Genomic DNA, 13,996 nt, shown 5'->3' with positions numbered 1-13,996 from the left:
TTTCCATAAATGAAACAACAACTTCGCCATAATACAAGGGGTACCTTAAAGTGTACTCTAACCTCAATAACTTTGTCATTTGATTTTTCTTTGCTATAATGAATTTACATTAATGCCAAAGAATTTCTGCGCTCTTCCGTCATAATAACGCTAGTAATTTTCTAACTTTTTCAAAGCACTTGCAGAACGTTCACATTCGCAAGATGTTATTGGCAGTGTAGCTGCTATGTGCAAAAGTCACATGAGCATTTGGTAAAAATATTTTATTTGAAGCTTTTAAAGTCAAAACTGGTGTATCTGGAAGCTTTGCTTTGGGAATAGGCATAAAATGCCATCGCCAACATTTTGTCGCTTCTTTTAGAAGTTCCGATGAGGGTAAATCCTCTTTATATATCATCTTTAACTCATTTACAGCAATTTCATTTACATGATCAGCACAAACTGATAGTTGTATGCAAAACTGGGATGATGCAGTCTTTTCCAAATTTGAAATTGCGGATTTAAAAGGAAAATGAGATTGTCAAGTAAAGGGATTGCTAAAATAGTTTTGTATTAATTAAACACAGTATCCCAGTGAGCATTATTTTGATAGACTTGCTTTCGAATTATACATGGCATTTTAAGCTCTACATCTAATTTTTTACAAATTTGCCTTTCATGATCAAATGTTTCACCATTTCAAAACTCTTTCCTACATTTTCACACTCAGAAATATGAAACTAAATTATTTCCTGGACCATGTTATAGGCTTCCACGATATCAAGAGGTCATCCCTAAAGTTTAACTGTAATTCCTTTTAAACAAGATAGATAATGATATGCTGTTATTAATGTTACAATGAAAGCAGATGAAATTATTGAATTCAGCATAATCATAGCATCACGCTTACATTGCACACTCCACTGATTATGCACACAAGCATCTGGTTTGGTTGAGCACACAGTGTACCCTAGGGCTTCAATTAGACCCAAAAAGCTTTGATAAAAATGCTGGTACGCCTTTTATACCGCATGGCTTATCTTGTCCGGCAAAACTCTTATACTACTACCGTCGACCTAAATCATTATAGGGGGACTTGATCATATGGTTTAATGTAACCAAAAATGCAAATTTATTAACCACTAAAATGTAAGAAACTATAAGGCACAAATAGATTTGTATTTAGCCATTTAATAATAATACAGAGAAGAGCAAATGTATTCATAACAGCATAAGAAGAATGCTGAAAACACTGTTTGCAACTTATCGTATGATAGATTCATTTCACAGTTTTTATCTCTATATAGGTAATAATATTTTTAATTTAAAACAATAATTTGAATTTAAATAAAAATGGATTTCAGGCAATGTTTTATCTCCAAGATAAGAGTTAACGACTGCTAAGTTACAGAAAGCGATTTTGCGCTTTTTATGTTCTAGTCAACATCCTGAAGCATTTACAATTTTTCTATTAGCAATCTTCCTTTAAACAATTTATTGGAATTTATTATTTAAATATAAAATTTGATTATTTTATTTGTATCATTCAACTATTTTATCTGTGAAATTTGAATGCATTTAATACTGCGAGTCTTTTTTTAAAACAACAGTCTTTTATTGTAGACAATCTTTGTTCTGCTAAATAAATAGTTGCCATTCTCAAAAATGCCGATCATTTTTATAGATTGGTCTTCTAAGGAAGATGGTCACCATAAGAGGATTCCTTGAATTTAATTTGTTTTTAAAATAGAAAATAGAACACATATTTTCCCCTTGATAAATAGTATTCGGATATGTGGATATATAGCTGGAAATAATAATGATATCTTACAAAAAAAAGATTGCCTTCTGTTACGTTTTATTAATTTATTTTTATGTCATTGGGATTATCATTTAAGTATAAAATTATTTCTAAACTTTTATTTTAATTCTGAGTTTATTAGTTTATGGATTAGAATTTTATGAAAGCTTCAATAACACTTTAGATATGCTCGCTCACATTTAAACTTTTTCATAAGCAGTATCAAATTATATATTGACTCTATATTTTTAATTGAATAAGCATAAGCAGCACAGGTTAACGTATTTACAGTTGATTCTTCAATGTAAAAGAGTTAGAAAGAGGCCGTTGTACTTTTTCTCCTGTCACTATATCAATGATTCTCACATTCCTTAGAGTTTTAATAGAGCATAAGAAATTAAACAATTCAATTCTTTTATATAGGAACAAGGAATACATCGCAGCATACGGATAAGTGTAAGACATTTTCCTTTTACAGCTTTATAAAATCTGTGAAGTTAAGACATTATTAGCAAATTTTAATCTACTCATTCCTTTGTGATTAGTATTACTCTTGGAAGAAAAATTTCAAATAAGAATTAAAATAACTTTCAGTCATTAATACCATACATTAAAAAAATAATTTCGTTGTGAAAATTATTTCTTCTAACTACACAACTTGGAAGCATTAACCCACAAGCACGCGTGCCGGATATCTCATACCCGGGGCATATTCTTTGTCCCTTAGCTCCAAACCACTTTCTTGGAAATGGGCGAATCCTTTTGTAGCTGAATTCAAGGTGACATTCTTGAAGCTGGGAAATCCGTGGAGTGATTCTTCAAATATTTTTCTAGAAATTGTACCGTTTGGGTATGTGACACCTGTGTGCCTTCTCGCATCTCTTCTCGCGTGCGATTTTCACGCTCACTTTCTTAGTCAGAATGGCGCGGCATTTAAGTTATGATAAAGAAATGGAAAAGTTGAAAAATATGCTAGAAACCATTTCAACAGATGATGAATCGTTTAGCGAAGTGGAGGAAGAATTAATAGATGAAGAATGCAACAGCAATCATAATTTATCAACAGATAGTGTTACAGACACTGAATTAGATAGTGAATTAGAAAATCAATCAAATGATGAAAGTGTTGTTCTACTATCAATTATGCACAACTATAATAAAATTGATGAAACCAATGGAGTACTAAAAAAGCCGGAGATTATTTCATTTTATAATCTAACCAAAGGAGCAGTAGATGAAATGGGAGCAGCATATTCTACAGCTAGAGTATCGAAACCATGACCTATTGTAATTTTTTTTCTCGATTTTAAATATTGTAGCAATTAATGCATGAATAATCTTAACTTCTACAAAAGAACCACCAACTCAGTTTAGAAACAGGCATTCTTTTCTCAAATGATTAGGACTGAATTTAGTAGAAGATTACTCAAATCAGCTTCAGCAATAAATCATGCTCTCGTTGAAACTAAAAGAATAAATAATTTTGCGAGATTGCAGCATGAAACCACCATCTAAAAAGATGAAAAATATTTAAAGAAGATGCGCTGAGTGCTCTAAAAACAAGGATAGAAAGACACAATTTCTGTGCGAGAAATGTAATATCAGTATTTGTATGGAGCATGCTGTCAGAGATGTGTTAAAACTGTTAGAGATGTGTAAAATAATTGTAAGTTAAGTACTTCATTTATTATATTCTTTAAAAATATTCTAAAGTTCATTGTTTTTTTATGTTAATCCACATTTATACTCATATTTATATCATTAAAGCAATTTAAAATGTGTTAATTGCGTTTTGGTATGACATACCAGCACGCCTTCTCGTGTTTGTAACTTTAGCGAACGTGCTCGCGGGTTAACTATCTGTATGATATCTCTGAATAGTATAGTTAAATAAAATTAAGATTACTGCAAATGAAATTAATGTTTGGAGTACAAACCACTGTCTGGGTGCCCCTTCCTTCTAGTGCACTGTCTAGTGCACCCCTTCCTTCTAAGTGCACTGTCTTATTTGAACAAAAGGTTATAACCAGGGCAGAAAATTGTCTCTGGTGTTCTCTTGTGTCATAATGGACGTGAAAATGTGTGATGTCGATGCGTATGTAAGGGTAGATGCAGGTACAGTAGACATGTTTGATAAATTGCTTAATCCTTATTTTGTGTCTACTGTTGCAATCGTAGTAATTCGTGCAACATTTATCTTTCTTGTGATTTTCTTTTGCTGATTGCTTGTTGTTATGGTTATTATATATAACAAAAGGTAAGCACAGTTACATATTATGTTAAACTTAGGTTAAATTTTTATACTCGAAAAATGTTTACTTTTCATTTTTGAACCATTTCCATGTCCCTGGCCGCGTAACTTACTAAAATCTATACCATTTTTCTCTAAGGTCTTTAATAAGAATGTTGTTAGTCCTTCACCTGTCGTATCTGTGGCAAGACAAAATACTAAAACGTTTCTTCAATAATCACGTCTGTCTTTTCTAAATTAAGACACCTCATAGAAACTGATATCTGCTCCTGATGGCTAGCATCAGGGGTACAATCAAGTAAAATAGAAAAATACTTTGCCTGTTTGATATTATTTAAAATGATTTGTTTTATGTTATCAAAAAATATGCTAATTTTTTCAGTTTGAATTTTATCTCCAAGGCATATTTTTTTTTTTGAGTTTCATTAATGTAATTCATTAAGGATGTATAAACATGATAGGGGAAAATTTTGCGATCATTTCTATACCCTTTAAAAAAATTAATTTTGCTTTTGAATTATTTGTTTTTGAAACCACGAAAGGCTAAGTTTCGTTTGGCTAAAAACTGAATAGTATAGATAATTCTTTCGATGACATCGCAGCAATGCTTAGTTTTTTTCTTAAATAAATTTTGAAATTCCAAATCAACAACTTTATTCTTTCCTAATCATTCTAAGAAATTGGACAAAAGATATAGATTCCGAAAATGCATTTTACTGTTTTCATGACATTTTTAAGTGGTTTGAGTCATCAAATCCAGAACTACTCAATTTTACATTACTTAAAAAATGCAAATTTTGCAATAAACAGAATTTTTTCCCCGCAGAATTTAGCAACTAATCTCTTTTAATATTTTCATTGTCTGGCAAGATTCGACAAAAACTGCATCTAAAAAAATTTACATCCATATGCATATCATTACGTCCCAATGCCTATCTACTGCAGAAATGGTAGATTTCACTATTATTTCTTTTGTTATTTTGATTGGCTACATTGAAGTTAAAGGTAACTCTCGGCTGAAAACAATTTCTAACTTTTCCTGATTCTTAGGGTTTTTTTTTGGGGGGGGGGGTAATTTCAGTGGTTAGCTGAGACGTTGATGGACAACTAGTGCTAGTAGCATGAGCTTGGGTATTCTCTGGGTTTTAGAAAAATGAATTAAATTTAAAGTTCTGGTTTATTAAGTCTTCCTCTCGCTTTCTTTTCTTCAGTAAATTCTGATACCCAGACAGTTTTTTTCTGTTTTTCTTTCGACATCTGGAAAAAAAAAAAAAAAACAGAAGAAGTAAGAGTAAAAATAAAAGTAGAAAATAACTATTATAAGAACCACTGCAAAAAACACTTCTTGTTAAAAACACTCGGAAAGTCTGTGTTTGAAGTATTTTACCTTCCTTCTGAAAAACTGAGTATATCTTAAACCATTGCTAGGAAAAATATGAACTATTAGATCAATACCAAGTTATTCAAGGAGGTAGTGATACTCTTTTGTTTATTAAAATAAATAAATCAAATTTAAAATATGTATTTAAGACGTAATGAAATAACGAATAAGTTTTCTTCGGTTTTCAGGACAGCTAAAAATGAGAAAATGGCCAATTTGTAATTTCAGAGCAACTTCATTTCAAATCTCAAATAGGTATATTATAAACTCAGTGTTATTCCATAATATGCCAGTCTTTTCTCGAAAGATAATAATTTTTAATTTAATAAACAAATGGCTCATGTAAAAATTTTTTCGAGTAATTATGCTCAAAACGTCGCTTTTCTGAATTAAAAAGCTAACCTAAGTTTAACATAACAAGCAACTATACTAAATTTTTTAAAAATATCATCAAAAAGATAATTGTTACATAAATTACTACAACTGCAACAGTAGACACAAAATAAAGATTAAGCAATTTGTCGAATGCATTTACCTTTACATACGCATGACATATTTCCATTTATATATAGTACAAGTTCAGCTCAGCTTATGTCAAAAACTGCAAAAAGCATTAATTAATAAAAATGAAAATGATATAAATAGTACAGATCTTGCACACAAACTACAGTTTTTACAAACTTTTGGAAAATATGTAGCATCGCTGGTTGAAACTCTGTATCGTTGCAACATAGAGGTAGACAGAAAAGAATTTTGAACATCAACCCTAGAGCATTTTTTGTGCCCTGTTGTAATCATAGTTCGAACCTTGTTTTGAACGACGCTTTGAACAACAATTTATTTGGTGCAGACTTAGATATGTAAATTAATTTGTTTTTAATTTTAAGAAAATAAATAGTGTTAAGCAGTATATTTGTTATCCAATGCATGTAGTGTATTATTTTGCTATGCTTGCAGTGTTATTTTTTTAATAATGTATAATTCTTCAATAAATATGTTTGAGCGTGCATTTTAAGAAATCACAAAATATTTGCACATTTAGAAAAATTAAAAAAGAAAATGTAATTTTTTGGTTTTTTCTGATTGTTATGTTAATAATTCACTTTAAGTGTTAACCATAAGCAGTTTCTCTTTAATATCGTCGCTGCATAAAGGCACTTTCTAGACATTTGCTTGTCGGCGCCGATTAGACTTGGCGCGGTCTGTCTGTATATAATATATTTTATTCTATCTTATATATCTTGTTCTGTTTTCATTGTTTCTGAGAATTATTTCTACAGATAAAACAGCATTTATCCGAACCATCAAATGAAAGGTGTAAACATAGGTTTGTGGATTTTGTTTGTAATTTATTACTGCAAAATATGAAAGCTGTCAGGCCAGATAGAAATATCTCTGAAAAGAATTTTCTCTAGAAGAATGTGCTTTATATTATACACGAAGAAACACCATAAAAACATCTGTACAATCAACCTGTGTCGTCACTGAATTTAATCTAAGGTGAAATTACTAATAATTGATTGTTTTAATTCTTGGGTCACTGGTAAACTTTTTGATGGCATGAAATTTTTAAAACCAAGACCATTAAACATCCAGAATTTCTAAAAGCTATATAATACATTTATCAATATAATTTAGGTTTGAAGCGTTATACTCTCAAAATTTTGACAAAGTAAGAATGTAAACAAAGAAATAAGAATTTTAAAAGTAGTATTTAAATGTTACATATGCAGATATTTGGAAGAATGAAAAATACTTCAAGTTTTATATGAAAAAACGAAAGGCAAATTGCATAAAGACATGTATATATTAAAACAAAGAATTAAATAGAATGAAATAGATGATTGGCAATCAGCATACTTTCTTTTAAGTAGACATATAATAATTTTATATCATATAACACAGTGTTTCTTAAACTATGGGTCACGACTCCAAATGGGGTTGCAAATGGAAGTTTCATAGTCACGAAAATTCAATTTGATAGTGGAAATTACATTAATTAACATTAATGAGATTAGCCTTATAAAGACGTTACATTAATGGATATTAATGAGATTAATTACCTGTTATATAAAGTGCAAAAGGAATTAATAAAGCTATCTAGCAATTCAAAATTAAAACTTTTTGAGTTTTCACAAAAATCATTGATGAATTCTGGGTAGGAGTTAGAACTAGATTTCTCATTATTTTTGAAATATCATTAAATGTTCTTTTCTCATTCAGCACCACATATTTTTATAAAACTGCTTTTTCAGCTTTAATGCTAATTAAAACCAAATATTGTTCGATGTTGAAACATGCTGAAGATGCAAAATTTAATTTGTTATGTTATTTGATAGCAGAAAACGAGCACATCTGTCTCATTAGAATTTTTTTTTTTTTTTTTTTTGTTTGATTAAAATAAATCCTAAAATACTTCTTTTTATATTGTTTACCAAAGAAGTAAATTATTTATGGGAGGATATTTATTTTTATATCTTTATTTCATATTTAATATCTGGTGTTGCAAAAAAAAAATCTCAGTGATAAAAAGGGTTCGCAATTGAAAAACGTTTAAGAAGCCTTTATACTACCATTAGAGATAATTTTGAGGTAGCATGATTATTTCTTTACATTTTTAAGTAAATATTTTGCTATAATTGTTTATGTCTGGATAAACGTATTATCTGATAAATATTTTTTGTTAACGACCCCCCCAAAAAAAACTTTGTATTATTAAACTTTATTTGATTTGCATCAGATTCTCATACGCAATTTTTAAAAATGTAAATATTCTTTTTAAAGGATCTTGTAGCTTTAGTAACTGGTGGAGCATCAGGTTTAGGCCGAGCTACAGCTGAGAGATTCATCCAGCAAGGTGGAAAAGTAGTGATATGTGATCTACCTACATCAGCAGGAGACGTTGTAGCCAAAATTTTGGGCGAAAATTGTACCTTTTCGGCTGCTGATGTAAGATTTATTATGTAAAATTAAATTTTATAATATTATCATGGAACATTTCGTTATTGTGCAGTATTATGGTGAAGTTTATTTTTAATTCAAGTTTTTAATACTGTGTGTAATTTTCCTAATTAAGAATAACTTTGAACAAAATATCAGAAGAAATGAGATGAATTAGGACTTTAAGTTGAAGTATTTATATTGCAAAACTTCTTAATATAACTTTCAACCTTTATAGGTATCATATTTTACACTTTTATCATGCTGAGCAGTTAAATGATCTAAATTAGTTGTTCTCAACCTTTGGACTAACGCGTACCATATAAACAAAAATTGAAAACCTTTAGTACCACCACTACAAAGTACTATTATCACCAGCACTCATGTACAAAGCTCAGATCACATACATTTACGAGTGTTAGAGAAAAAACTCAATCAGGATGTTGGGGTTTTAATTTTTTAATTTAATAGTTAAAAATACTTTGCTTCTTTGCGTACCACCAGTTGAGAACCCCTGATCTAAATTAAATAAGAAATCATCTGGGTATTTCCTGATATTTTAAAACTAGTTTAAAAAATGAGTACAAATTAGATTTATTGTTCATAATTTGACTAATTTTAAGAATTCTAACAGAAATATTTGATTCAAGAAAATTTCGCTTTTCATTGAACGTTTCTGTTTAAGTATTTTGTTTTTATCTATCCATTTTTTGTCTTGATCATGGTTTAGATATTTGTACTTGTCCAGACATGTATTCATTTGGCTTTATAGCCAAGATACAAATTTGTTTACAAGGTTACTTTACAGAACAACTTGAGGTCAAGAATGGAGTGAGATAGGGGGATGCTTCGGCATGGCCTCCTGTTTAATATTGCACTCGAAAACTAGAGGGAATACTTTTAAATAAGACTTTTCAATTGCTGGCTTATGCAGATGATATTTGCATTGTTGCCCATACTGTTGTATTCCTGCTCTTAAACAGGCATTCATATCATAGGGAAAAGTGCACAGAGATTTAACCTCAATGAAAATAAAATTAAATATATGCTTTGTTTAAAATCTGACTTACCCCTTAGTCATTTAGAAATTTGATGCTGTAGATTTGAAAAAGTCTACAGCTTCACTTATCTGGGAGTGGAGATGAATAGTAAAAATAAGATAACTTCTGAAATACTTAAAAGAATCTCTGTTGCAAGTAGATTTTTTATGTCCTGAACAGCTATTAGAATCCGGTTTCTTCAAGTTAAGAACTAAATTACTTCTTTACAAGAGTCTCAAAAGATCTGTCCTGGCCAGAATGCATGAAGATCAATGTTGTAAGACAATCTTTCTGGCAAAGCTGTTGAGAAGCAGACCTCAGAGTAGGGTCCTGGTGAAATGGATCAATTCTTTTGAAAATGACCTAAGCACTCTAAAGGTTAAAAACTAAAAAATAGTTACCAAAAGCAAAGATACCTGGAGAAGACTTCCGGAAAAGGCCAGAGTCCATACTGCGCTGTCGAGCCAGTGAAAAAGAAGGGGGGGGGGGAAAACTGTTTTACAAAAATTGTCTTCAGATTCAAACTTTGTTATTTGAGTGGATTATTTCTTTCATTGCAATTGATGTCTGCAACACATATGTTGTCTGTGACAGGATGCAACTGCGAGTTATTTCTTATTCTGTTTGTTTGGAGATGCTGTATTTGGTGAGAAGATTTTTATGAATTGAAACCAATACGGAAAAGGATAAATGGATTGGTTTTAAATAAGTGAAGATTTTGTTTCTCTTTTATGTAATGGAATATTTTATTTTTCATTTTTAATTAAGTTGAAGCTTAAATATAGATTAAATACTGAGGAAAAGGAATATGTAAGTTATCAAACATAGAAGTTTTAAAGAAAAACAGAATACAGCATTGGAAATTATTTGCAAAGGCTTGTAATGAATTTGAGAGAGACGAAGAAAAATTAGATGTTTAAATAAAATCACGAAGTTAAAACTAATTGAAGAAAAGGCTAAATTGGTGATAGACTGTGATAGAAAAGTTAGCCAACAACTGTTTGTTGAGGATATTGATGAAAATTTACTTGAGGCAGAAATAGATGAATCAGAGAGTTGTATTGATTGCTGGTATATTTTAGAACAAAAACTGAAGCAGTTAATAGCACCAGACAGAGAAAGTTCGTTTCCTTGTTTCGATGTTCCAGTAAAAACTTCCTTATTGAGATATTCCAAAATTCAACTGCCTACATTTAATGGAGAGGATAGGAATTGGCTATGTTTTTGGGGGAACAATTAAAAAAAAAAAAGTGAAGATCGAGATTTAGATTTCTACAATAAATTTTCTTATTTGTGTCAAACTATGGAGAAAGCATAGTAGAAAAAGTTTTCTTTCGCGCCAAGTACCAGCTATAGAAAGGTAGTTAAGTAGATCCAAAATTTATGGAAATGAAGAATTAATAATTCAAGTGTATGTTAGAGATTTGTTAACATTAGTTATTCAAAAACAGAAAACTGAGAATAAATTGTTGAGAAAACTTTATGAGTTATTAGAAACGAAATTACTTTAGTTGGGAATTCTTGGAGTTACCAGAAATAAATATGCGTCCATGCTGTTTTACTTAGTAAAGTCTTCATTACCAGAAGAAAGTTTAAGAGCAGGGGAGCACTACTGAGTAACAAATCATAGGATGTGTGAAGGTAATACAGAAGAGGAAAAAAGTCTTACAGTAGTGGAAGATTTAGATTCTATTTTAGGATTTCTCCAAGATGAGGTTGCGGCAGAAGAAAGAATAAATATTGCATCACAAAGAACTTTAATTTTTTGAAAACAAAATTGAATTTTAAAGGTAACAACAAATTTAACCCCAATGAAAAGTTTGCAAGTACAACTGATCTTTTAACTTCTTCCAGAGGACAGATACAATATGTATTTTGTTCAAACTTTAACAGTTCTGAAAACTGTATTAAAACTAGAAAGATGACACTGAAAAAAAGAGAGAATTCAGTAGAAAATCTTCCTGTTGATTCTTATGTTTAAAGCCAGAGTATCATGTCCGCCAGTGTAATTTGAAGGTATGGTGATCATATTGTGATAAAAAACATCACATTTTGTTATGTTGAAATGTTTCTAAAAAAAGTAGGTGATTTGCCTTTAAAAAAAAAAAAAAAAAAAAAAAAAAAAAAAACAGAAATGTCAGGGACAACTCTATTTGATCTGCCTTGCTAAAAGGATGGTATATTGAGCTCAAAGTTCTGAATGCCCTCAACATTCATTTTTGGGGGGGGTAATAGCTCAGGAGTGTGTAAACACGCGTGTCGCATTGTTTTTAATCAGTATTGATGGAGCTTACAATTGTAATTTTAAAGTTTTTAGTTAGCCTGCTATCTACGAGATTGTGCCATCTTCAGCCCATAAATTTTGTGCACAAGAAATTTTTGATAATAATATTGCTGTTGATAATAGCAATCAAAGTCCGATTAAGGTACTCATTAGTGTTGACGTGTCGGGTAAATTCACGACTGATGGTTATAAGGTAAATCATGTGAACTCTTAGCAACTGAGACTAAACTGGGATGGACCTTGATGGGTCGAATGGCAAATGCTTTATAAGAAGAGAGTAGTACATTGTTAATAATTATCTGCTTATTATCACTGAATGAATCAATTTCACAGTTATGGACTCTTGGCATTAATTATCCTTCTGTGTAGAAAACAAGAGCAGAGCTCCATGAGCTACTAGAAAGCATTTTTTAAGAACTCTTAGTGTAGAAAATAATCATTTTGTTGTGCATTTATCCTAGAGGCTCAGTACAACAGTAAAATGTCTGAAATCACAATTTCTGTATGAAGAATACAAGGAAGTGTTTAAAAGTTGGCTGAAGGAAGGAGTTATAAAAGAAATTGGAGTGAAGCAAAATGTTCCGGTACATTACTTACCACATTGTCCAGTTATCAAAGAAAACAGTACGAGTAAAATCTAGACCAGTTTTTGATGTGTTTGCTAAGGTAAAAGAATCACCTCGCCTTAAAGACTGCCTAGATAAAGGAAAGAATCTTATTGATTCCATGTAGCTTGAACTATTTTCGTGCCCAAAGAATAACTGTTATTGCTGATATATGTGAAGCTTTCTTACAAATAAGTAGTTTACCTATTGATAAACATTATCTATGTTTTTTATGGCATTGCAGCAGTGAAGATACAAATGAGTATAGACACTCTCAAGTAGTATAATAGGAGTGTCGGTACTTTTCCGTTTTGCCGGCACAAATCTCGCCAAGCAGTCTTTATTGGCGACAACATATGGTATACACATAAAAAAAAGATTTTTAACAAATGTTAGTTCTAAGAATTTTTTATTTTGGAAGCATATACATTTTAATCTCGTTTAAAATTTTGTAAAAATCCAATAAATAAAGACAATAAATTTGTAAAAAGACATTAGTTTTTCATGGTTCAACAAGCTGATTCGCCAGTTCATATCACTTGACCCCAAGTGATCTCATCTCATGTAAACTACGCTACAAAAATCTAATTATCTACATTAATTCTAAGTTAAATCTTAATTTGGAATACAAGTTTAAATGCAAGAATTATTTCAATTCATACGAATAGCTTACTCAGAAATTATGTAAAACCACAGTGCTTTACTTCACTAGTGTATTCTCATTAGAATTGATGAATTTAACCCTTGACTTTGCCTTTTCTATATTTTTGTCTTCGGGTGAACGGTGTGATTGCATTCTAATTGACTTAATTACCACGAATGGCCTTAAAATTTTACTACAAGGTAAAAATTCTATGTAATTCTATGCCAGCATTGAAAGAACCAATCAATCTGATAAGAAATGGCTGCGACTTGTTTTGAAAATGAGGCATAAAAGGTTACCAGTGAGGATATTCCTTTTGGCATCAGTTGTACCATTAGTGGCGGCTTTATCGCCTGCACCAGCAAAACGGAAAAGTATCGGAGAGTCATACAGCCCATTCTTTTAGTTTCTACCATTTACTACCATCTGCAAATTATCTGAAAAGAAATATGATCTGGTAATTTATCATATCCTGAAAGTATTATTCAGAAACTTCTTAAGAGTTTTTAGAGTGAGAGTTGTGCTACTAATGTTAAATGTGGGTCAGATCTGAATACTTGATGTAACAGAAAAAAAAAAAAAAAAAAAAGAACTTAGAGAGAAGGTGCATACAGATCCTAAAAATGAAATTAACATGGAATGACAAAGTAGATTCTGAAATCAAATCAGCTTTTTAAAATAGATAAAAAATCTTGTTCATTTGACCAACATACATTTGCTAAGATTTATTGGAAACGAGAAACAGCATTGTTCTGTACACTTTTCTGTTTTGCCAGCAAAGGCACATATACAGTTGTAGTATTTTTGCAAACAGAGGCAAATACTGATGTTAAAGTTTGATGTTTGCAAACCATAAATACAATTGCTTCGTATAGGTAAAGAAGTTTAGCATTTCTAGACTTCAAGTTACTTGCTGTTGTTATTGCATCTTGTCTGTCTGTTTCTGTACTAGCTGATCTGAAATATAATGAAGTTTGTCTTTGAAGACTCATCTACAGTTTTAGCATGGATCATACTTTTGTATGTAATAGAGTTAAAGAAATCAGAGAATTAACTGATAATGACATTTGGA

At 30.7% G+C, this 13,996-nt stretch overlaps 1 protein-coding gene across 3 annotated transcripts in view; it reads left to right on the top strand.

Moving 5' to 3' along the window:
- LOC118187370 (3-hydroxyacyl-CoA dehydrogenase type-2-like) overlaps positions 1-13,996 on the top strand; it is a 137,616-nt gene that overhangs the window by 94,349 nt on the left and 29,271 nt on the right. For all 3 annotated transcript variants that reach the window (XM_085822190.1, XM_035357581.2, XM_085822191.1), the window contains exon 2: positions 8,197-8,361. In XM_085822190.1, coding sequence (XP_085678316.1) covers positions 8,197-8,361 — 165 coding nt within the window. The remainder of the gene's footprint in view (positions 1-8,196; positions 8,362-13,996) is intronic.

This window comes from Stegodyphus dumicola, chromosome 8 (genome assembly GCF_044657685.1).
Source record: "Stegodyphus dumicola isolate Sdum_Otavi_A_Nest chromosome 8, ASM4465768v1".
NCBI classification, from domain to species: Eukaryota; Metazoa; Arthropoda; class Arachnida; order Araneae; family Eresidae; genus Stegodyphus; species Stegodyphus dumicola.
Note: the sequence above shows the minus strand (reverse complement) of the source record. Positions and strands in the feature narration are given on the sequence as shown.